Consider the following 26,725-nt stretch of genomic DNA (forward strand, 5'->3'; position numbering starts at 1 on the left):
ATGTATACACTGGGGGGAGGGGGCAGATGTTATACACTGGGGGGGCAGATGTTATACACTGGGGGGGGCAGATGTTATACACTGGGGGAGGGGGCAGATGTTATACACTGGGGGGGGCAGATGTTATACACTGGGGGGCAGATGTTATACACTGGGGGGCAGATGTTATACACTGGGGGAGGGGGCAGATGTTATACACTGGGGGAGGGGGCAGATGTTATACACTGGGGGGGGCAGATGTTATACACTGGGGGGCAGATGTTATACACTGGGGGGCAGATGTTATACACTGGGGGAGGGGGCAGATGTTATACACCTGGGGGAAGGGGCAGATGTTATACACGGGGAGGGGCAGATGTTATACACTGGGGGAGGGGGCAGATGTTATACACTGGGGGAGGGGCCAGATGTTATACACTGGGGGAGGGGGCAGATGTTATACACTGGGGGAGGGGCCAGATGTTATACACTGGGGGAGGGGGCAGATGTTATACACTGGGGGAGGGGCAGATGTTATACACTGGGAGGGGGCAGATGTTATACACTGGGGGGGGCAGATGTTATACACTGGGGGAGGGGGCAGATGTTATACACTGGGAGGGGGCAGATGTTATACACTGGGGGGGCAGATGTTATACACTGGGGGGGGCAGGATGTTATACACGGGGGGGGGCAGATGTTATACACGGGGGGGGGCAGATGTTATACACGGGGGGGGGGCAGATGTTATACACGGGGGGGGCAGATGTTATACACTGGGGGGGGCAGATGTTATACACTGGGGGGGGCAGATGTTATACACTGAGGGAGGGGGCAGATGTTATACACTGGGAGGGGGCAGATGTTATACACTGGGGGAGGGGGGCAGATGTTATACACGGGGGGGGGGCAGATGTTATACACGGGGGGCCAGATGTTATACACTGGGGGGGGCAGATGTTATACACTGGGGGGGCAGATGTTATACACGGGGGGGCAGATGTTATACACGGGGGCAGATGTTATACACTGGGGGGGGCAGATGTTATACACGGGGGGGGGCAGATGTTATACACGGGGGGGGGGCAGATGTTGTTCGCTGCTGATGGTGCGACTAGAAATTCAGACATCAGGACTTTTGTCCAGAACTTCTCTCCGTATCGGGTGTTGGAGTTTGGATACAGGGTCACAGCTCGGATACACGGCGTGGATACACGATGACGCTCGGGCTCTGGATTACAGATGTCGCCCCGCGATTCCGGCTTTATCTAAAGATAGAAAGGAAGTGAAAATAAAAGTGTAAAGTCATCCTCCCCAGTGTCACCCCCCATCATCCTCCCCAGTGTCACCCCCCCATCATCCTCCCCAGTGTCACCCCCCATCATCCTCCCCAGTGTCACCCCCCATCATCCTCCCCAGTGTCACCCCCCCATCATCCTCCCCAGTGTCACCCCCCATCATCCTCCCCAGTGTCACCCCCATCATCCTCCCCAGTGTCACCCCCCATCATCCTCCCCAGTGTCACCCCCCATCATCCTCCCCAGTGTCACCCCCCATCATCCTCCCCAGTGTCACCCCCCATCATCCTCCCCAGTGTCACCCCCCATCATCCTCCCAGTGTCACCCCCATCATCCTCCCCAGAGTCACCCCCCCATCATCCTCCCCAGTGTCACCCCCCATCATCCTCCCCAGTGTCACCCCCCATCATCCTCCCCAGTGTCACCCCCCATCATCCTCCCCAGTGTCACCCCCCATCATCCTCCCCAGAGTCACCCCCCATCATCCTCCCCAGTGTCACCCCCCCATCATCCTCCCCAGTGTCACCCCCCCATCATCCTCCCCAGTGTCTCCCCCCATCATCCTCCCCAGTGTCACCCCCCATCATCCTCCCCAGTGTCACCCCCCATCATCCTCCCCAGTGTCACCCCCCATCATCCTCCCCAGTGTCACCCCCATCATCCTCCCCAGTGTCACCCCCCATCATCCTCCCCAGTGTCACCCCCATCATCCTCCCCAGTGTCACCCCCATCATCCTCCCCAGTGTCACCCCCCATCATCCTCCCCAGTGTCACCCCCCCATCATCCTCCCCAGTGTCACCCCCATCATCCTCCCCAGTGTCACCCCCCATCATCCCTCCCCAGTGTCACCCCCATCATGCTCCCCAGTGTCACCCACCATCATCCTCCCCAGTGTCACCCCCCCATCATCTCCCCAGTGTCACCCCCCATCATCCTCCCCAGTGTTACCCCCCCATCATCATCCCTCCCCAGTGTTACCCCCCCATCATCATCCTCCCCAGTGTCACCCCCCCATCATCATCCTCCCCAGTGTCACCCCCCCATCATCCTCCCCAGTGTCACCCCCCATCATCCTCCCCAGTGTTACCCCCCCATCATCATCCTCCCCAGTGTTACCCCCCCATCATCATCCTCCCCAGTGTCACCCCCCATCATCCTCCCCAGTGTCACCCCCCATCATCCTCCCCCAGTGTCACCCCCCATCATCCTCCCCAGTGTCACCCCCCATCATCCCTCCCCAGTGTCACCCCCCCATCATCCTCCCCAGTGTCACCCCCCCATCATCCTCCCCAGTGTCACCCCCCATCATCCTCCCCAGTGTCACCCCCCATCATCCTCCCCAGTGTCAACCCCCCCATCATCCTCCCCAGTGTCACCCCCCCCCCATCATCCTCCCCAGTGTCACCCCCCCCCATCATCCTCCCCAGTGTCACCCCCCCATCATCCTCCCCCAGTGTCACCCCCCCCCATCATCCTCCCCAGTGTCACCCCCCATCATCCTCCCCAGTGTCACCCCCCCCATCATCAACCTCCCCAGTGTCACCCCCCATCATCCTCCCCAGTGTCACCCCCATCATCCTCCCCAGTGTCACCCCCCATCATCCTCCCCAGTGTCACCCCCCATCATCCTCTCCAGTGTCACCCCCCATCATCCTCCCCAGTGTCACCCCCCATCATCCTCCCCAGTGTTACCCCCCCATCATCATCCTCCCCAGTGTTACCCCCCCCCCATCATCATCCTCCCCAGTGTCACCCCCCATCATCCTCCCCAGTGTCACCCCCCCATCATCCTCCCCAGTGTCACCCCCCCCATCATCCCTCCCCAGTGTCACCCCCCCCCCATCATCCTCCCCAGTGTCACCCCCCCCATCATCCTCCCCAGTGTCACCCCCCCCCCCATCATCCTCCCCAGTGTCACCCCCCATCATCCTCCCCAGTGTCACCCCCCCCATCATCATCCTCCCCAGTGTCACCCCCCATCATCCTCCCCAGTGTCACCCCCCATCATCCTCCCCAGTGTCACCCCCCCATCATCCTCCCCAGTGTCACCCCCCATCATCCTCCCCAGTGTCACCCCCCCCCCATCATCATCCTCCCCAGTGTCACCCCCCATCATCCTCCCCAGTGTCACCCCCCCATCATCCTCCCCCAGTGCCACCCCCATCATCCTCCCCCAGTGTCACCTCCCATCATCCTCCCCAGTGTCACCCCCCATCATCCTCCCCAGTGTCACCGCCCATCATCCTCCCCAGTGTCACCCTCCCATCATCCTCCCCAGTGTCACCCCCCATCATCCTCCCCAGTGTCACCCCCCATCATCCTCCCCAGTGTCCACCCCCCATCATCCTCCCCAGTGTCACCCCCCCATCATCCTCCCCAGTGTCACCCCCCCCCATCATCATCCTCCCCAGTGTCACCCCCCATCATCCTCCCCAGTGTCACCCCCCATCATCCTCCCCAGTGTCACCGCCCCCATCATCCTCCCCAGTGTCACCCCCATCATCCTCCCCAGTGTCACCCCCCCATCATCCTCCCCAGTGTCACCCCCCCCATCATCCTCCCCAGTGTCACCCCCATCATCCTCCCCAGTGTCACCCCCCCATCATCCTCCCCAGTGTCACCCCCCCCATCATCCTCCCCAGTGTCACTCCCATCATCCTCCCCAGTGTCACCCCCCCCCATCATCCTCCCCAGTGTCACCCCCCATCATCCTCCCCAGTGTCACCCCCCCCCATCATCCTCCCCAGTGTCACCCCCATCATCCTCCCCAGTGTCACCCCCCCCCATCATCCTCCCCAGTGTCACCCCCATCATCCCTCCCCAGTGTCACCCCCCCATCATCCTCCCCAGTGTCACCCCCATCATCCTCCCCAGTGTCACCGCCCCCATCATCCTCCCCAGTGTCACCGCCCCCATCATCATCCTCCCCAGTGTCACCCCCCATCATCCTCCCCAGTGTCACCCCCCATCATCCTCCCCAGTGTCACCGCCCCCATCATCCTCACAGTGACAAGAGGGGACAGGGGCGCTCCATATAGTCCATGTACATCTCAGCTTCTCCGCAGCACCCTAATAATGAGGGGACACAGTCATGTGACCACTAAACGCCCAGCCTGAGCAGTATTGCTGTTGCATGGACTCTGCTTGCTGTCAGTGAATGAGATTGTATTCGCTGAGCAGTGGATACAATGTATCAGTGACGGGTGAACAGGCCGGACTTACACACTGTAACAACCCTCCGCTGAGAAAGTAACCGCACCCATTCACTGACAGCAAGCAGAGATCCCGAAAATGGGGACATTACAAAGCTCCCGCCAGCAGAGGGCGCTGCGCTGTGGACAGAGGATGGACGAGGAGCCGCTATCAGGAGATTTGTTCTGGTATTTCCTGGTAACACCCAAAATGTGCGGAATCCGGTGTATAATGGAGGCGACAAGAGGCGAGGATTAACCCCTGCATCAGCCACACCATCACTACTCCCATCATCCCTGACCCCGGAGCTTATACCATCACTACTCCCATCATCCCCGACCCCGGAGATCACACCATCACTTCTCCCATCATCCCCGACCCCGGAGATCACACCATCACTACTCCCATCATCCCCGACCCCGGAGATCACACCATCACTACTCCCATCATCCCCGACCCCAGACCTTACACCATCACTACTCCCATCATCCCCGACCCCAGACCTTACACCATCACTACTCCCATCATCCCCGACCCCAGACCTTACACCATCACTACTCCCATCATCCCCGACCCCGGAGCTCACACCATCACTACTCCCATCATCCCCGACCCCAGACCTCACACCATCACTACTCCCATCATCCCCGACCCCAGACCTTACACCATCACTACTCCCATCATCCCCGACCCCAGACCTTACACCATCACTGTGAGGTAAATCCGGAGATATGACGATAAATCATGACATTCAAGTCATGTCAGGAAGCCCTCTCCTGGTGTCACCCCCCCCCCTTCCCTTCACACAACTGGTTTAGCAACAAATCCATGGCCATGTCCTGTGATATGGAAATGAGGTGGCTTAGGGACAATGGACGCAGGATGACTCCCCTGCCGTCACCCTGTAGTGGGGGCTGCTAGCTAGTTAGCAAGGCTATGGAAATAGCCAGACAGAACGACTCCAGTAAAAAATGGTTCATATCTCGCAAGCCATATTTCCGATAAATATGGCAACCATAAAAATGGTGTCTCCGCATGTGGACGATGCCGGCACACCCTTTTTATGGGAGCAGGACATTGGGAAATGCCCCAGGCGTGATATCAGCCAATGGGGAACTGGCAGACAGGTCATGAGTCCCCCCGTTCTGTAGCTAAATTCATAACTGTCACAATGAGAGCATTGGCGTCCGCCTACGACGCTCCCAGGCAAAGTTATGGCCCATATTCCATGTTGTGAATTTGTCCATAACTCCAGCAGGGGGAGTGGCAGTGCTTCCCTGTGAGGTCACTAAGGTAGGAGGGGACCTGGATCTGCCCAGGTTGATAACCCTACTTCGGCCATTTTCCAGCGTTCTTCTGCTCGGGGGCCTGGTTGGGACAGACCTGTGAGAGAGTTCCTGGAAACCTGGTCTACAGCGCCCCCCTGTGGCCAGACGCACAAGGTAACTGATTGAATTGCATACCTGTTGTAAACCATGCTTTATCTGTAACTGTACTCTGACATAACTGTATATTCTGTAGATTCCCTATTGTATATATTGTAGTTTCTAGTGTGCTTTAGGCTGATTAAATTATATAATTAATCTTGGGCTGTTCTGTTATCTCGATCTTGAATCCCACGTCTGTGTGTTCGGCTAATAGTTACCGTGAAGCGGTTGGTGGCAGCGAGTTGTGCCAAGGATTATTGTGGGGAGGCCAGTGAGACTCGGGAAGATATTATATATTCCGCCCGCGGAGGTCGGGGGAATATATACCTTACTCTCACCGGGGACCCTTCAATAATCGGCATAAGTAGTATAGCGGCCTCCTTGCTTATTGTCGGGCAATTCCATAATTGGCCTGACTATAAGAGGGGCGCTAGAGAGCGCGTCACGTGCTCTGTCTGTCGGTCGGGAGGTATAAAGGAGGGGTGACCCCCACTTGTTACCCCCCGATTGTGACGTACTGGTAGCCAGCGCGGGGGACTTCTGAGTGACCCCCCCCGGTGGTTTGTGACATATTGGTGGCAAGCGGTGGGATCGAGATAATAGTGTGTGTGAGTGTGAGACCCATACTCCCAGACACTAAAGACTGCCTGCAGCAGCTGTGGCTGCTGGGGTCTTCAGACTAGCTCAACACTAGAGTGTCAGAGTGCAGATACTGTAAGGTGTGTGGAGGCATCAGGTGTCAGTTCTGTGTCAGTGACCAAAAGTCTGCAAGAATGGCTGAGAGCACCAGGAGCAAAGCCAAAGGAATGGCCGATGCTCAGGCCAGAGACGATGAGGAGGTTGTCCACGAGTCCTCCAGGAGCTCGACGCCAGAAAACAGCTCTGCAGAGGACATTGCACAACCGGGCACTGCTGGACAAGATGAGGAGCAGCTCGCCCAAGGGTCCTCCACGAGCCAGACGCCAGCCCTCCGCTCTGCAATGGACAGTGAAGCACCAGGCTCCGCAGCGGGCCGCAGATCACCACGTGCCATTCCACCGAGCCTGGGAGGCTCGGATAGCCTTCTTCAAATGGCTATGGCCCTACGCCAGGCTGGAGACCGGGAGGGCTACAAGGAACTCATGGCCGAGCGTGAGCGGCAAGCAGCGCGTGAAGAGCGCCAGGCAGAGCGTAACTACCAGCTGCAGCTAGCTCAGCTCCGGCCCTCATCAGCCACACGTGACCTTCAAGACACCAAACTTCCAAAGGTCCGTGTTGAGGACTTCCCAGTGCTGGAGAAGGATGGAGACTTGGACTCTTTCTTGACTGCTTTTGAACGGACTTGCTTGCAGCACCATCTGAACAAGGACCAGTGGGCCAAATACCTGACCCCCCGTTTAAGGGGTAAGGCCCTGGATATCCTTGGGGACTTGCCTGCTGAGGCAGATCAGGGCTACGACACCATCAAGCGGGCCCTGATCCAACAGTACAACCTCACCCCGGAGTCCTACCGCAAGAAGTTCCGGAGCCTGCAGAAGGGACCAAAGGACTCCTGGGCTGACCACCGGCGGGCACTTGCCCGAGCTGCCGACCACTGGACCCAAGGCCTGCAGCTTTCCACCGGACCGGAGATCCTGGACTTGTTCATCACGGAGCAACTCTTGTGGAACTGCCCTGAGGATCTCCGCCAGTTCATCCGAGACCAGAAGCCAAAGGGATCCACGGCTACAGCTGCCCTGGCAGATGACTACACCAACAATCGGGCTCCTGAAGCCAGGAGAGCAGCCACCAGCAGCACCTGGAGAGGGGGTAAGATGAACGCTGCGACTGCCCCACCTGCCCCTAGACTGCAGGGGGTGTCCCCCTCAACTCCCCTCTCCAGGCCCGTGGCAGAACCAAGACGGTGCCACCAGTGCAACCTACCTGGACACTTCAAGGCCATGTGCCCTCAGCGTCCCAAGGCCCCGGCTCCGTCCCCGTCCCAAGGGCCGCCCAAGGTGTATTGTGTGGGTGGGGGTGGTGGTAGGTCCCTGGACAGCTTCCAACCTGTCACCGTCGGCCAGTCTGTGACCATAGGACTGCGAGACAGCGCCTCGGAGGTGACTCTGGTGCGGCCTGAGATGGTGTCCCCCCAAGACTTGATCCCTGGAAAAACCCTCGCTGTCTCCGGGATTGGAGGCATTGACCCGGCGCTGCCTGTTGCTGACATTTATGTGGACTGGGGCGCAGGGCGAGGGGTGAGGGAGGTGGGGGTAACTGATCGGATCCCTGCAAACGTGCTACTTGGGACAGATTTGGGGCAAATAACCTCCCAGTTTGGCCCCGCCCCAAAGGCTGAACCTTCAGCCAGTACTGACATGACTCCTGACAATGTTAATGTGTTATCTATGAATGATGTAAGGGAGGAGGGAGTGAACTCCGATATTTCTGCTTGCACAGACACCATAGACACACACGCAGCTGCAGCTGTGACAGGAGGGGAGGGGGTCAGAGACAGGTGTGACAATGCCTCTACAAGTAACCAGCCTGTGAGCTGGGATCTGTTGCCCTCTGCAGGGATAAGCAGAGAGCAGGGTGCTGCAGGGGGAGGACCAGTGTGTGGGGTGGGGGCTACCACAGCAAATGTGGGGTCCCCAGAGATTTCACACCGGGGTTCTGTTGCTGCAGGAGGGGAACAGGCAGGTGAGATTGGGGCCGGTCCAGGAGCGGAAGTGCTCCCAGGTAAGATCTCGGTGCAGGGTTCCCCCACAACCGGGGTGTCAGGAAGCCAGGTAGGTCTGCCTGAACCGGCGACTTGGTCAGGAACGGAGGAGGAGCAGGCACGACCCACGGTCGCAGCGGCTGTGGCCGCTGTCACCCGCAGTGGGAGTGCTGGAAGCCAAGGGGCCTCCCGGAGGTCCGATAGCTCTTCCCCTTCTGACCAAGTGGCAGCCGAGTCAGGTGGAGGCCAGGACACAGGTCCCGGGGTACTGACCGAAGATGTGACAGTCTCGTCGATTCTGGCCACATCTGGTCAGGGGTTTCAGGCAGCGTTAGAAGCTGACGACAGCCTGAAAGCTCTAAAGGAGCAGGCGGCACAGCCTCCCTCGGACTCGGACCCGGAGCGAGTGGTCTGGGACCAAGGACGGCTGTACCGGGCCACGGTCCAGCAGGGTTCACCGGAGGCGTGGCCCAGGGACCGACAGTTGGTGGTACCCTATCCGTTCCGGACGGAGTTGTTGCGGATCGCACATGAGATTCCGATGGCCGGACACCTAGGGATCGCTAAGACCAAGGCCAGGTTAAACCAGCATTTCTACTGGCCAAAAATGGGGGCCGATGTGGCTGCCTACTGCCGTTCGTGTGAAACCTGTCAGAGAGTGGGGAAGGCGGGGCCACGCCCCAAAGCCCCACTGGTACCTCTGCCAATCATCGATGAGCCTTTCAGGAGGGTGGCTGTGGATCTGGTCGGCCCGCTGGCCATCCCCAGCAGCTCCGGGAAACGCTTCATACTGACGGTAGTGGACTATGCCACCCGGTACCCAGAAGCAGTGGCCTTGTCGTCCATTCGGGCTGACAAGGTGGCCACCGCATTGCTGGAGATTTTCTCCCGAGTGGGTTTTCCCCAGGAAATGCTCACCGACCGGGGGACCCAATTCATGTCCCAGCTGATGGAGGCCCTCTGTACGCAAGTCCAGGTGCGACATCTGGTGGCCAGCCCGTACCATCCACAGACTAATGGCCTGTGCGAGCGGTTCAATGGCACCTTAAAGCAGATGCTTAAGATGTTGGTCGACTCCCATGGGCGTGACTGGGAGCGGTATCTCCCACACCTGTTATTTGCTTACCGGGAGGTTCCACAGGCCTCAACAGGATTCTCACCGTTTGAGCTCCTGTACGGGCGACGTGTGCGGGGCCCCCTGGCTCTGGTGAAAGAGGCTTGGGAAGGGGATTTGGCCACCCCTGGAGTGTCGGTTATCGAGTATGTCATGCGCTTCCGGGACAAAATGCAGGCCTTGACGCAACTGGTACACGACAATATGGCTCAAGCCCAGGCCGATCAGAAGCGTTGGTACGACCAGAACGCTTGTGAGAGGACCTACCAAGTGGGTCAAGAGGTGTGGGTACTGGTCCCCGTACCACAGGACAAGCTTCAGGCAGCCTGGGAAGGCCCATACCTCGTGTACCAGCAGCTCAACCCTGTGACGTACCTGGTCACCCTGGACCCTGCCCGTGGAAGGCGGAAGCCCTTCCATGTGAACATGATGAAGGCACATCATGAGCGGGAGGCATGTGCGCTCCCCGTGTGCAACCTGCCCGAGGAGGGAGAAGCGGAAACCCTCTTGGATATGCTAGCCCAGGTTAGGGCAGGCGGATCCATTGAGGATGTGGAGGTTGGCCACCAGCTCTTGGAGGACCAACGGTCCCAGCTGTGGGCCACCCTACACCCCTTCCGGGGGTTGTTTACCAACCAGCCCGGAAGGACTGACTTGGCTGTCCATCACGTGGACACTGGGGATCATCCCCCGATCCGGCGTTCAGCATATCGGGTCTCCCTGGAGGTGCAGCAACACATGCGCCAGGAGATTGACGAGATGCTGGAGCTGGGGGTGATCCAGGCATCCAACAGCGCTTGGGCCTCGCCTGTAGTCCTCGTCCCTAAGAAGGACCGAACCACTCGGTTCTGCGTGGACTACAGGGGGCTCAATGCTGTCACGGTCGCCGATGCGTACCCAATGCCACGCATCGATGACCTGCTCGATCAGTTGGCCGGGGCTCAGTACCTGACCATCATGGACCTGAGCCGGGGATATTGGCAGATCCCCCTGACTCGCAAGGCCAGGGAACGCTCTGCCTTTATTACCCCATTTGGACTGTACGAGTCCACGGTGATGCCATTCGGGATGAGGAATGCCCCTGCCACTTTCCAGCGGATGGTCAACACCCTGCTCAAGGGACTTGAAGGGTACGCGGCCGCGTACCTGGATGACATTGCCGTCTTCAGTCCCACCTGGGAGGACCACCTAGAGCATCTAGCACAGGTGCTCAGGCGGATCCACCGGGCAGGTTTGGCCATCAAGCCGGGAAAGTGTCAGCTGGCCATGAGCGAGGTCCAGTACCTCGGTCACCGGGTAGGTGGGGGAACGCTGAAGCCCGAGCCTGAGAAAGTGGAGGCCATCGCATCCTGGCCCACCCCCAGGACCAAGAAGCAGGTGATGTCCTTCTTGGGGACCGCTGGGTACTATAGGAGGTTTGTTCCATGCTATAGTAGCCTAGCAAAGCCCTTGACGGACCTCACCAAGAAGAAGCTGCCCTCTGCAGTCGATTGGACAGTGGACTGCGAGACAGCCTTCCGGGCCCTAAAGGACGCCCTGTCCAGCCCGCCCGTGCTACAGGCAGCCGACTTCACGCGGCCGTTTGTAGTACAGACCGACGCCAGTGACTTCGGCCTCGGTGCGGTGCTCAGCCAGGTGGACTCTGCGAGCCAAGAGCACCCAGTCTTGTACCTGAGCAGGAAGCTGTTACCAAGGGAAGTGGCCTATTCTACAATGGAGAAGGAGTGCCTGGCCATAGTGTGGGCCCTGCAGCGTCTGCAACCCTATCTATACGGGCGCCACTTCATCGTGGAGACGGACCACAATCCCCTCAGCTGGTTGCACACCGTCTCTGGGACGAATGGGCGATTGTTGCGATGGAGCCTTGCGCTCCAGCAATACAACTTCACCATTCGCCACAAAAGGGGCCGTGACCACGGTAACGCAGACGGGCTGTCCCGACAAGGAGAGGTCGCGGACGGGCGCACGGGGGAACACCGGAGTGTGCTGCCCCCTAGCGCCCTCAAAAGGGGGGAGGTGTGAGGTAAATCCGGAGATATGACGATAAATCATGACATTCAAGTCATGTCAGGAAGCCCTCTCCTGGTGTCACCCCCCCCCCTTCCCTTCACACAACTGGTTTAGCAACAAATCCATGGCCATGTCCTGTGATATGGAAATGAGGTGGCTTAGGGACAATGGACGCAGGATGACTCCCTGCCGTCACCCTGTAGTGGGGGCTGCTAGCTAGTTAGCAAGGCTATGGAAATAGCCAGACAGAACGACTCCAGTAAAAAATGGTTCATATCTCGCAAGCCATATTTCCGATAAATATGGCAACCATAAAAATGGTGTCTCCGCATGTGGACGATGCCGGCACACCCTTTTTATGGGAGCAGGACATTGGGAAATGCCCCAGGCGTGATATCAGCCAATGGGGAACTGGCAGACAGGTCATGAGTCCCCCCGTTCTGTAGCTAAATTCATAACTGTCACAATGAGAGCATTGGCGTCCGCCTACGACGCTCCCAGGCAAAGTTATGGCCCATATTCCATGTTGTGAATTTGTCCATAACTCCAGCAGGGGGAGTGGCAGTGCTTCCCTGTGAGGTCACTAAGGTAGGAGGGGACCTGGATCTGCCCAGGTTGATAACCCTACTTCGGCCATTTTCCAGCGTTCTTCTGCTCGGGGGCCTGGTTGGGACAGACCTGTGAGAGAGTTCCTGGAAACCTGGTCTACAGCGCCCCCCTGTGGCCAGACGCACAAGGTAACTGATTGAATTGCATACCTGTTGTAAACCATGCTTTATCTGTAACTGTACTCTGACATATGTATATTCTGTAGATTCCCTATTGTATATATTGTAGTTTCTAGTGTGCTTTAGGCTGATTAAATTATATAATTAATCTTGGGCTGTTCTGTTATCTCGATCTTGAATCCCACGTCTGTGTGTTCGGCTAATAGTTACCGTGAAGCGGTTGGTGGCAGCGAGTTGTGCCAAGGATTATTGTGGGGAGGCCAGTGAGACTCGGGAAGATATTATATATTCCGCCCGCGGAGGTCGGGGGAATATATACCTTACTCTCACCGGGGACCCTTCAATAATCGGCATAAGTAGTATAGCGGCCTCCTTGCTTATTGTCGGGCAATTCCATAATTGGCCTGACTATAAGAGGGGCGCTAGAGAGCGCGTCACGTGCTCTGTCTGTCGGTCGGGAGGTATAAAGGAGGGGTGACCCCCACTTGTTACCCCCCGATTGTGACGTACTGGTAGCCAGCGCGGGGGACTTCTGAGTGACCCCCCCCGGTGGTTTGTGACAATCACTACTCCCATCATCCCCGACCCCAGACCTTACACCATCACTACTCCCATCATCCCCGACCCCGGAGCTCACACCATCACTACTCCCATCATCCCTGACCCCAGAGATCACACCATCACCACTCCCATCATCCCCGACCCCGGAGATCACACCATCACTACTCCCATCATCCCCGACCCCAGAGATCACACCATCACTACTCCCATCATCCCCGACCCCGGAGATCACACCATCACTACTCCCATCATCCCTGACCCCGGAGCTCACACCATCACTACTCCCATCATCCCCGACCCCGGAGATCACACCATCACTACTCCCATCATCCCCGACCCCGGAGATCACACCATCACTACTCCCATCATCCCCGACCCCGGAGCTTACACCATCACTACTCCCATCATCCCCGACCCCGGAGATCACACCATCACTACTCCCATCATCCCCGACCCCAGACCTTACACCATCACTACTCCCATCATCCCCGACCCCAGACCTTACACCATCACTACTCCTATCATCCCCGACCCCGGAGCTCACACCATCACTACTCCCATCATCCCCGACCCCAGACCTTACACCATCACTACTCCCATCATCCCTGACCCCGGAGCTTACACCATCACTACTCCCATCATCCCCGACCCCGGAGATCACACCATCACTACTCCCATCATCCCCGACCCCAGACCTTACACCATCACTACTCCTATCATCCCCGACCCCAGACCTTACACCATCACTACTCCTATCATCCCTGACCCCAGAGATCACACCATCACCACTCCCATCATCCCCGACCCCGGAGATCACACCATCACTACTCCCATCATCCCCGACCCCAGACCTTACACCATCACTACTCCTATCATCCCCGACCCCGGAGCTCACACCATCACCACTCCCATCATCCCCGACCCCGGAGATCACACCATCACTACTCCCATCATCCCCGACCCCAGAGATCACACCATCACTACTCCCATCATCCCCGACCCCAGACCTCACACCATCCCTACTCCCATCATCCCCGACCCCAGACCTCACACCATCACTACTCCCATCATCCCCGACCCCGGAGATCACACCATCACTACTCCCATCATCCCCGACCACAGAGATCACACCATCACTACTCCCATCATCCCCGACCCCAGACCTCACACCATCACTACTCCCATCATCCACGACCCCGGAGATCACACCATCACTACTCCCATCATCCCCGACCACAGAGATCACACCATCACTACTCCCATCATCCCCGACCCCAGACCTCACACCATCACTACTCCCATCATCCTCCACCCCAGACCTCACACCATCACTACTCCCCATCATCCCTGACCCCAGAGATCACACCATCACTACTCCCATCATCCCAGACCTTACACCATCACTACTCCCATCATCCCAGACCCCAGACCTCACACCATCACTACTCCCATCATCCCTGACCCCAGAGATCACACCATCACTACTCCCATCATCCCCGACCCCGGAGATCACACCATCACTACTCCCATCATCCCCGACCCCAGACCTTACACCATCACTACTCCCATCATCCCCGACCCCGGAGATCACACCATCACTATTCCCATCATCCCCAACCCCAGACCTTACACCATCACTACTCCCATCATCCCCGACCCCAGACCTCACACCATCACTACTCCCATCATCCCCGACCCCAGACCTTACACCATCACTACTCCCATCATCCCCGACCCCAGACCTCACACCGTCACTACTCCCATCATCCCCGACCCCAGACCTTACACCATCACTACTCCCATCATCCCCGACCCCGGAGATCACACCATCACTACTCCCATCATCCCCGACCCCAAACCTCACACCATCACTACTCCCATCATCCCCGACCTTACACCATCACTACTCCCATCATCCCCGACCCCAGACCTCACACCATCACTACTCCCATCATCCCAGACCTCACACCATCACTACTCCCATCATCCCTGACCCCAGAGATCACACCATCACTACTCCCATCATCCCCGACCCCAGACCTCACACCATCACTACTCCCATCATCCCCGACCCCAAACCTCACACCATCACTACTCCCATCATCCCCGACCCCAGAGATCACACCATCACTACTCCCTTCATCCCCGACCCCAGACCTTACACCATCACTACTCCCATCATCCCCGACCCCGGAGATCACACCATCACTATTCCCATCATCCCCGACCCCAGACCTTACACCATCACTACTCCCATCATCCCCGACCCCAGACCTCACACCATCACTACTCCCATCATCCCCGACCCCAGACCTTACACCATCACTACTCCCATCATCCCCGACCCCGGAGATCACACCATCACTACTCTCATCATCCCCGACCCCAGAGATCACACCATCACTACTCCCATCATCCCAGACCCCGGAGCTCACACCATCACTACTCCCATCATCCCCGACCCCAGACCTTACAGCATCACTACTCCCATCATCCCTGACCCCAGAGATCACACCATCACTACTCCCATCATCCCCGACCCCGGAGATCACACCATCACTACTCCCATCATCCCTGACCCCAGAGATCACACCATCACTACTCCCATCATCCCCGACCCCGGACCTCACACCATCACTACTCCCATCATCCCTGACCCCAGAGATCACACCATCACTACTCCCATCATCCCCAACCTCAGACCTTACACCATCACTACTCCCATCATCCCCGACCCCGGAGATCACACCATCACTACTCCCATCATCCCAGACCTTACACCATCACTACTCCCATCATCCCCGACCCCAGACCTCACACCATCACTACTCCCATCATCCCTGACCCCAGAGATCACACCATCACTACTCCCATCATCCCCGACCCCAGACCTCACACCATCACTACTCCCATCATCCCTGACCCCAGAGATCACAGCATCACTACTCCCATCATCCCCGACCCCGGAGCTCACACCATCACTACTCCCATCATCCCTGACCCCAGACCTCACACCATCACTACTCCCATCATCCCTGACCCCAGACCTCACACCATCACTACTCCCATCATCCCCGACCCCAGACCTTACACCATCACTACTCCCATCATCCCCGACCCCAGACCTCACACCGTCACTACTCCCATCATCCCCGACCCCAGACCTTACACCATCACTACTCCCATCATCCCCGACCCCGGAGATCACACCATCACTACTCCCATCATCCCAGACCTTACACCATCACTACTCCCATCATCCCCGACCCCGGAGCTCACACCAACACTACTCCCATCATCCCCGACCCCAGACCTTACAGCATCACTACTCCCATCATCCCTGACCCCAGAGATCACACCATCACTACTCCCATCATCCCCGACCCCGGAGATCACACCATCACTACTTCCATCATCCCCAACCTCAGACCTTACACCATCACTACTCCCATCATCCCCGACCCCGGAGATCACACCATCACTACTCTCATCATCCCAGACCTTACACCATCACTACTCCCATCATCCCCGACCCCGGAGATCACACCATCACTACTCCCATCATCCCCGACCCCAGACCTCACACCATCACTACTCCCATCATCCCCGACCTCGGAGATCACACCATCACTACTCCCATCATCCCCGACCCCGGAGATCACACCATCACTACTCCCATCATACCCAACCCCAGAGATCACACCATCACTACTCCCATCATCCCCGACCCCAGACCTTACACCATCACTACTCCCATCATCCCCGACCCCGGAGATCACACCATCACTACTCCCATCATCCCCGACCCCGGAGATCATACCATCACTACTCCCATCATCCCCGACCCCGGAGCTCACACCATCACTACTCCCATCATCCCCGACCCCAGACCTCACACCATCACTACTCCCATCATCCCCGACTTCGGAGCTCACACCATCACTATTCCCATCATCCCCGACCCCAGACCTTACACCATCACTACTCCCATCATCCCCGACCCCAGACCTCACACCATCACTACTCCCATCATCCCCGACCCCAGACCTCACACCATCACTACTCCCATCATCCCCGACCCCAGAGATCACACCATCACTACTCACATCATCCCCGACCACAGACCTCACACCATCACTACTCCCATCATCCCCGACCCCAGACCTCACACCATCACTACTCCCATCATCCCCGACCCCGGAGCTCACACCATCACTACTCCCATCTTCCCTGACCTCACACCATCACTACTCCCATCATCCCTGACCCCAGACCTCACACCATCACTACTCCCATCATCCCCGACCCCGGAGATCACACCATCACTACTCCCATCATCCCTGACCCCAGACCTCACACCATCACTACTCCCATGATCCCTGACCCCAGAGATCACACCATCACTACTCCCATCATCCCAGACCTTACACCATCACTACTCCCATCATCCCCGACCCCAGACCTCACACCATCACTACTCCCATCATCCCTGACCCCAGAGATCACACCATCACTACTCCCATCATCCCCGACCCCGGAGATCACACCATCACTACTCCCATCATCCCCGACCCCAGACCTCACACCATCACTACTCCCATCATCCCCGACCCCGGAGATCACATCATCACACATCCTCCCTGTCCCTGTGGTTCCATCGCTGAGGCTCGGCTCTCTGCTGTGTGGTGCACATTCGTGTTACTCTTGCAGATGGTATTTTTTGTTGGTCGTCTCCGCAGTTTCTTACAGTTGCGGTCGTCTCGTCTTCGTGTGTTGAGTGCAGATTTGTTGCAGATTTTGCTTGCGGTGTCCCTTTTGTCTTAGGAGACGGCGCTCTCCGGCTTTCCTCGCTCTGCTCCTTGTGATTGCGTGTTTTGGAGCTGTCTAGACAATGGCCGCCAGTGATCAGGCTCCCAGCGCGGGGCAGGATTAGGAGGAGATGTCCTGTGACTGCAACGCTCCCGACTTTCCTGCTACTTTTGTTATCAGAAATTCCTCTAGAAGCCAAATCTACTCCACCGAAACTCCCGACACCGGCAGCGAGGCCTCGGATACAAGTGTCCGCTGAGCCGCGCGTACATCATCGGCCATACCGCCTCTCCAAGGGACCCAGCCGCATGTATATGATCGGCCATACCGCCTCTCCCGCGGACCCAGACCCATGTATATGATCGGCCATACCACCTCTCCCGGGGACCCAGCCCCATGTATATGATCGGCCATACCGCCTCTCCCGCGGACCCAGCCCCATGTATATGATCGGTGATACCGCCTCTCCCGGGGACCCAGCCCCATGTATATGATCGGTGATACCGCCTCTCCTGGGGACTCAGCCCCATGTATATGATCGGCCATACCGCCTCTCCTGGGGACCCAGCCGCATGTATATGATCGGCCATACCGCCTCTCCTGGGGACCCAGCCCCATGTATATGATCGGTGATACCGCCTCTCCTGGGGACTCAGCCCCATGTATATGATCGGCCATACCGCCTCTCCTGGGGACCCAGACCCATGTATATGATCGGCCATACCGCCTCTCCAAGGGACCCAGCCGCATGTATATGATCGGCCATACCGCCTCTCCCGCGGACCCAGACCCATGTATATGATCGGCCATACCACCTCTCCCGGGGACCCAGCCCCATGTATATGATCGGCCATACCGCCTCTCCCGCGGACCCAGCCCCATGTATATGATCGGTGATACCGCCTCTCCCGGGGACCCAGCCCCATGTATATGATCGGTGATACCGCCTCTCCCGGGGACCCAGCCCCATGTATATGATCGGCCATACCGCCTCTCCCGGGGACCCAGCCCCATGTATATGATCGGCCATACCGCCTCTCCCGCGGACCCAGACCCATGTATATGATCGGCCATACCGCCTCTCCCGGGGACCCAGCCCCATGTATATGATCGGCCATACCGCCTCTCCCGCGGACCCAGACCCATGTATATGATCGGTGATACCGCCTCTCCTGGGGACCCAGCCCCATGTACATGATCGGCCATACCGCCTCTCCCGGGGACCCAGCCCCATGTATATGATCGGCCATACCGCCTCTCCCGCGGACCCAGACCCATGTATATGATCGGTGATACCGCCTCTCCTGGGGACCCAGCCCCATGTATATGATCGGCCATACCGCCTCTCCCGGGGACCCAGCCCCATGTATATGATCGGCCATACCGCCTCTCCCGCGGACCCAGACCCATGTATATGATCGGTGATACCGCCTCTCCTGGGGACCCTGCCCCATGTACATGATCGGCCATACCGCCTCTCCCGGGGACCCAGCCCCATGTATATGATCGGCCATACCACCTCTTCTGGGGACCCAGCCCCATGTATATGATCGGCCATACCGCCTCTCCCGGGGACTCAGCCCCATGTATATGATCGGCCATACCGCCTCTCCCGGGGACCCAGCCCCATGTATATGATCGGCCATACCGCCTCTCCCGGGGACCCAGCCCCATGTATATGATCGGCCATACCGCCTCTCCCGGGGACCCAGCCCCATGTATATGATCAGCCATACCGCCTCTTCTGGGGACCCAGCCCCATGTATATGATCGGCCATACCGCCTCTCCCGGGGACCCAGCCCCATGTATATGATCAGCCATACCGCCTCTTCTGGGGACCCAGCCCCATGTATATGATCGGCCATACCGTCTCTCCCGGGGACCCAGCCCCATGTATATGATCGGCCATACCGCCTCTCCCGGGGACTCAGCCCCATGTATATGATCAGCCATACCGCCTCTTCTGGGGACCCAGCCCCATGTATATGATCGGCCATACCGCCTCTTCTGGGGACCCAGCCGCATGTGACGGCCGAGCCACAAGAATTTGATTCCCAGAGTGTTTTTTTTCTTTCAGCTGCTGGAATCGGCCATAAATCTGCGACTCAGCGACACCTGAATAAGAGGACGCCGCACATGGACACCACATACATGTCCAGCACCCGAGTGGGCGACCGGACCCTGTTATCCATCACCAATGATAACAGGACGCGCGATATCACCAAAATCCCCAGTACATCTACTTCTGACACATGGAACATCACCACAGCCTTGTCGAGGAGTAGCGTGTGGGGGGATGGGAACTCCGCAGAGAGGAACACGTCCGTGCAGACTGCCGCCTCGGTGCCAGGCCGGGACCCGCTGCAAACCCCATCATATGTGGTGACCACAGACACATCCACCACATCTCACCATGCAGCCAATTCCACCATCCCAATAACCAGGATCCCCGATACAGGGAGCCGCCCCAAGACTCCGGGGGTCACCGCCAACAACTCGTCCATTGATCTGTGGTTATCCTCATCTGTGCTGCCATCAGCTGCCACCAGGGCGGCGGCTTCATCACCTCCCAGAGGAGTGTCACTGAGCTCATCATCACCCCCCAGCACCACCGAGACCCTTCACCTCTCCACCACCATGTCCTCCACCCCAGGGTCACCGGCGCCATCCACATCACTGCCGCCATCTCTCCACACACACTCCGCACTAGGACCAGAGAAGACCCCCTTGTCCTCTGTATCGACAAGTAATGAAATGTCCACTGCTAAATATTCCATGGCCGTCAGTCCAGAGACCCCACAAGTGGTCACGGAGAGGAGGTCAAATGATGTGACGACACGAGATGTCACCACGACAGTGACACCAATAACGACAGGAACAGAAGTGATGTCCTCAGAGAGGACGCAGGGGGTCACGGTGAGAACTCATCTCATGGGGACCCCAACACAAACCAGAAGAAATGCTTCATCTGCCACCACATCCCCCAACATCCCACCAACTCCATCCCAGCAGGACGCTACACAGAAGATGTCAACGGAGGCTGGGCGCTCAACTCTGACCACCACTGATCAGGAGGTATCAACCCAGACTCCCAAAACACATCCTAGCACTGAGGCACCAGGAACAAAAACCACAGTCAGTACAAAGGGCAAAGAGACCATTCCTTACCCTCCTCCACGGAGCACTACATATGCAGGGAGGTATTCCTCCACCACTGTACCAACACCTCCCACCACAACACCACCAATGAATTCTCCCACCAGGACTCCTCCCAGAAACGCTACTGCTGGGACTCCTCCCAGAAACGCTACTGCCGGGACACCTCCCAGAAACGCTACTGCTGGGACTCCTCCCAGAAACGCTACTGCCGGGACACCTCCCAGAAACGCTACTGCTGGGACTCCTCCCAGAAACTCTACTGCTGGGACTCCTCCCAGAAACGCTACTGCCGGGACTCCTCCCAGAAACGCCACTGCCGGGACTCCTCCCAGAAACGCCACTGCCGGGACTCCTCCCAGAAACGCCACTGCCGGGACTCCTCCCAGAAACGCCACTGCCGGGACTCCTCCCAGAAACGCCACTGCCGGGACTCCTCCCAGAAACGCCACTGCCGGGACTCCTCCCAGAAACACTAACACCGGGACTCCTCCCATGATTACTGCTTCCAGGAGTCCTCCCAGTAACACAGCCACCGAAACTCTTCCCAGAAACGCTCCCACAGGGACTCCTCCCAGAAACGCTACCTCCGGGACTTCTCCCGTGAACGCTTCTACCGGGACTTCTTCCAGGGACACTGCCACCAGGACTTCTCCCGTGAACGCTGCCACCAGGACTCCTCCCGTGAACGCTCCTACCGGGACTTCTTCCAGGGACATTGCCACCAGGACTCCTCCAAGGGACGTTGCCACCAGGACTCCTCCAAGGGACACTGCCACCGGGACTTATCCCAGGGACGCTGCCACCGGGACCTTTCCCAAGAACACTCCCACCCGGACTCCTCCCAAGAACACTCCCACCGGGACTCCTCCCAAGAACACTCCCACCGGGACTCCTCCCAAGAACACTCCCACCGGGACTCCTCCCAAGAACACTCCCACCGGGACTCCTCCCAAGAACACTCCCACCGGGACTCCTCCCAAGAACACTCCCACCGGGACTCCTCCCAGGGATGCTACCACCGGGACTCCGCTGCCTCTGACTCCCCCCGCTGGAGGTGAGATGATTGCTGCACCATTTGCATGTTCTGTACGCCTCATATCACTTGGTAACCCTTTTCCGTCTTTGCAGCTAGTCTCTGTGCCTCCGGTCCTTGTCACAATGCGGGTCTGTGTGTGGAGAGCAGCGATCTGAGGGGCTTCAGATGTGACTGTCCGGCCGGGTGGAGCGATAATCTCTGCACCACAGGTGAGGAGTGTGAACAATGGGAGCCCAGCAGGGAGGAGGGTTAGGAAACTGTGGTGATGTGTCTGGAGCCGCTGCACGGCCTGTGGAGGGGACGGGACCGTCAGACATATTTTTCTAATTTTGTAAAACCCCTCTAACTCCACTGACCATGATGAAAGGTGATGATACACGAAATCACTGCGAGCGTGCAGAGACCCCACATAGTTGATAATGGCCTCATTGTCCCGAGCATGCAGAGACCCCACATAGGTGATAATGGCCTCACTGTCCCGAGCGTGCAGAGACCCCACATAGGTGATAATGGCCTCACTGTCCTGAGCGTGTAGAGACCCCACTGTTATGATCCGGAACCATGGAAGACCATCATAACTCATTGGTAAAAGGTGACAAGAGCATTGGCAACTAATCTGGCCGCCATCCCCTTACTAACCATCAACACTAGAAGTAGCCGAGGGGTGAACTAACATCCTGTGCACCGCGAACCCAGCCGGAGAACTAGCTTTCCTAAAGGTAGGAAAGATGAATAACTCTCTGCCTCAGAAAATAGACAAGAATAGCAAGCCCCCCACATTCAAAGACTGCGGTGATATAGGAAAACACAATACACAGGTAGATGATAGGATTAGCAAAAGGTGAGGCCCCCACTGACTAAAATAGGAAAGGGGCTGATGGTGGCCAGAGAAAAACCCTGCAAAATTCCAAATTCCTGATAGTACAAAAAGCCCTCAGATCGCACGATCTGCACTCCGCCCTATACCAGGCGCTCTTGTCATACCAATGAACAGAAAACAAGAATCATTACAAATTCAAAAAGCCACAAACAAATGGACTTATAGGAGCAATACTCCAAACATAACTGCAGGGAGTTTCCCAGCTAAGCAACTGCGAGGGAAGATCCCTGCATGCAAATAAGCTGAAAACAACCACAGCAAATGACAAACTCAGATAAGAGTAAAAGAACCAAACAACAAATAAAGAGCAAAGCACTTATCTGGGGTAGATGTGGTCTGGAGCAGAATGAAGCAGGCTGGTGAACAAAGAACAACTGACATCCGGCATAGCCTGCTATCAGACCAGGATTTAAATAAGCAGAGAGTTAGCAATGGAAACGCCCATTGCACAACACACCTGGTCCATGTCCAACCATTCCTGGCCACAAGAGGGAGCCTCCCAGCAGCCAAAGCATAACTGACATTCACAACACCCCACATAGGTGATAATGGCCTCACTGTCCTGAGCGTGCAGAGACCCCACATAGGTGATAATGGCCTCACTGTCCTGAGCGTGCAGAGACCCCACATAGGTGATAATGGCCTCACTGTCCTGAGCGTGCAGAGACCCCACATAGGTGATAATGGCCTCACTGTCCTGAGCGTGCAGAGACCCCACATAGTTGATAATGGCCTCACTATCCTGAGCGTGCAGAGACCCCACATAGGTGATAATGGCCTCACTGTCATGAGCGTGCAGAGACCCCACATAGTTGTTAATGGCCTCACTGTCCTGAGCGTGCAGAGACCCCACATAGGTGATAATGACCTCACTGTCCTGAGCGTGCAGAGACCCCACATAGGTGATAATGGCCTCACTGTCCTGAGCGTGCAGAGACCCCACATAGGTGATAATGGCCTCACTGTCCTGAGCGTGCAGAGACCCCACATAGGTGATAATGGCCTCACTGTCCTGAGCGTGCAGAGACCCCACATAGTTGTTAATGGCCTCACTGTCCTGAGCGTGCAGAGACCCCACATAGGTGATAATGGCCTCACTGTCCTGAGCGTGCAGAGACCCCACATAGGTGATAATGGCCTCACTGTCCTGAGCGTGCAGAGACCCCACATAGGTGATAATGGCCTCACTGTCCTGAGCGTGCAGAGACCCCACATAGGTGATAATGGCCTCACTGTCCTGAGCGTGCAGAGACCCCACATAGTTGTTAATGGCCTCACTGTCCTGAGCGTGCAGAGACCCCACATAGGTGATAATGGCCTCACTGTCCTGAGCGTGCAGAGACCCCACATAGGTGATAATGGCCTCACTGTCCTGAGCGTGCAGAGACCCCACATAGGTGATAATGGCCTCACTGTCCTGAGCGTGCAGAGACCCCACATAGTTGATAATGGCCTCACTATCCTGAGCGTGCAGAGACCCCACATAGTTGATAATGGCCTCACTATCCTGAGCGTGCAGAGACCCCACATAGGTGATAATGGCCTCACTGTCCCGAGCGTGCAGAGACCCCACATAGGTGATAATGGCCTCACTGTCATGAGCGTGCAGAGACCCCACATAGTTGTTAATGGCCTCACTGTCCTGAGCGTGCAGAGACCCCACATAGGTGATAATGGCCTCACTGTCCTGAGCGTGCAGAGACCCCACATAGGTGATAATGGCCTCACTGTCCTGAGCGTGCAGAGACCCCACATAGGTGATAATGGCCTCACTGTCCTGAGCGTGCAGAGACCCCACATAGGTGATAATGGCCTCACTGTCCTGAGCGTGCAGAGACCCCACATAGGTGATAATGGCCTCACTGTCCTGAGCGTGCAGAGACCCCACATAGGTGATAATGGCCTCACTGTCTGCTCTCTTTCAGATGTGGATGAATGTCTCTCCAGCCCCTGCCCGGCACTGAGCACGTGCCTCAATTCCAGGGGTTCCTTCCGCTGCCAGTGCCCGCTGGGCTACCTCCTGGAGAAGGGCGCCGGCTGTGTTCTCGGTGAGTGGTGACAACCTCCTGTGAGATGATGTGGAGGACGGGTGGAGCAACCGGCCGCCATCGTAGCACCGGTCCAAGGCCCGGGCTGTCCATCGTACTGCACTGATACACTGTACCTCCTGCACAAGGGGGGCTTCATAGCTACTGGAAGAAAACAAGAATGTTTTCATTCATTGACAGCAAGCAGTGATCTAAAAATATTGTCTAAATAGGAAAAGAACGCCATGTTTGCACTGCTGTCACATCCAGAGCTGCGTTCATTGGTCTGAAAGCTGACGCATTGTGATAGTGGTGTTTCCACCTCACTATGTATCCCACAATGCAATGCTCCAGCGTGCAATGGGGTTAAGAACAGCTAGAGGCAATGCAGCTCTGGCTGTGACTGGAGAGAATACAGCTCCAGCTGTGACTGGAGAGAATGCAGCTCCGGCTGTGACTGGAGAGAATGCAGCTCTGGCTGTGACTGGAGAGAATACAGCTCCAGCTGTGACTGGAGAGAATGCAGTTCCAGCTGTGACTGGAGAGAATGCAGCTCCAGCTTTGACTGGAGAGAATGCAGCTCCAGCTGTGACTGGAGAGAATGCAGCTCCGGCTGTGACTGGAGAGAATGCAGCTGCAGCTGTGACTGGAGAGAATGCAGCTCCAGCTGTGACTGGAGAGAATGCAGCTCCAGCTGTGACTGGAGAGAATGCAGCTCCGGCTGTGACTGGAGAGAATGCAGCTCCGGCTGTGACTGGAGAGAATGCAGCTGCAGCTGTGACTGGAGAGAATGCAGCTCCAGCTGTGACTGGAGAGAATGCAGCTCCAGCTGTGACTGGAGAGAATGCAGCTCCGGCTGTGACTGGAGAGCTGTGACTGGAGAGAATGCAGCTGCAGCTGTGACTGGAGAGAATGCAGCTCCAGCTGTGACTGGAGAGAATGCAGCTCCAGCTGTGACTGGAGAGAATGCAGCTCCAGCTGTGACTGGAGAGAATGCAGCTCCGGCTGTGACTGGAGAGAATGCAGCTCCGGCTGTGACTGGAGAGAATGCAGCTCCGGCTGTGACTGGAGAGAATGCAGCTCCGGCTGTGACTGGAGAGAATGCAGCTCCAGCTATGACTGGAGAGAATGCAGCTCCGGCTGTGACTGGAGAAAATGCTGCTTCGGCTGTCGCTGGAATGAGTGCAGCAGTGGTTGTGATTTGAGAGAATACAGCTCCGGCTCTAACTGGAGAAAATGCTGCTTCGGCTGTCGCTGGAGAGCATGCAGCTGTGACTGGAAAGAATGCAGCTCCGGCTGTGACTTTAGAGAATGCAGCTCCGGCTGTGACTGGAGAGAATGCAGCTCCGGTTGTGACTGGAGAGAATGCAGCTCCGGTTGTGACTGGAGAGAATGCAGCTCCGGCTGTGACTGGAGAGAATGCAGCTCCGGCTGTGACTGGAGAGAATGCAGCTCCGGCTGTGACTGGAGAGAATGCAGCTCCGGCCGTGACTGGAGAGAATGCAGCTCCGGCAATGAATGCAGCTCCGGCTGTGACTGCAGTGAATGCAGCTCCGGCTGTGACTGCAGTGAATGCTGCGCCCCCTTATCTATGTGTCGCCCCGATATTCTGCAGTGAGGACGTTTCTCGGACATGTGGAGATCCCCTGGAACTTTCTCGGCGGCGCGGACGTGAAAGACAGCGGATTACATCAGATCAAAGAAGACATAGTGCGAATAGTGAGTACATGGGCGGCCATGCTGGGGGTGTGGTCACTATCTGTGGGGGAGGGGCTTATCAATTTTCCAGACGGCAGGGGGTTAATCCTGACTATTGGGGGCG

General features: G+C 57.2%; 1 protein-coding gene across 1 annotated transcript in view; it reads left to right on the forward strand.

Annotated features, from left to right (window-relative positions):
- The first annotated feature begins 17,930 nt into the window (after positions 1 to 17,930).
- Positions 17,931 to 26,725, forward strand: part of HEG1 (heart development protein with EGF like domains 1) — a 28,690-nt gene continuing 19,895 nt past the window's right edge. Inside the window, exons 1-5 of the mRNA XM_075318721.1 lie at positions 17,931 to 18,048; positions 19,879 to 22,014; positions 22,089 to 22,205; positions 24,802 to 24,924; positions 26,519 to 26,622. Of these exons, the coding sequence (XP_075174836.1) occupies positions 17,931 to 18,048; positions 19,879 to 22,014; positions 22,089 to 22,205; positions 24,802 to 24,924; positions 26,519 to 26,622 (2,598 nt within the window). The remainder of the gene's footprint in view (positions 18,049 to 19,878; positions 22,015 to 22,088; positions 22,206 to 24,801; positions 24,925 to 26,518; positions 26,623 to 26,725) is intronic.

This window comes from Anomaloglossus baeobatrachus, chromosome 7 (genome assembly GCF_048569485.1).
Source record: "Anomaloglossus baeobatrachus isolate aAnoBae1 chromosome 7, aAnoBae1.hap1, whole genome shotgun sequence".
Classification (NCBI taxonomy): Eukaryota; Metazoa; Chordata; class Amphibia; order Anura; family Aromobatidae; genus Anomaloglossus; species Anomaloglossus baeobatrachus.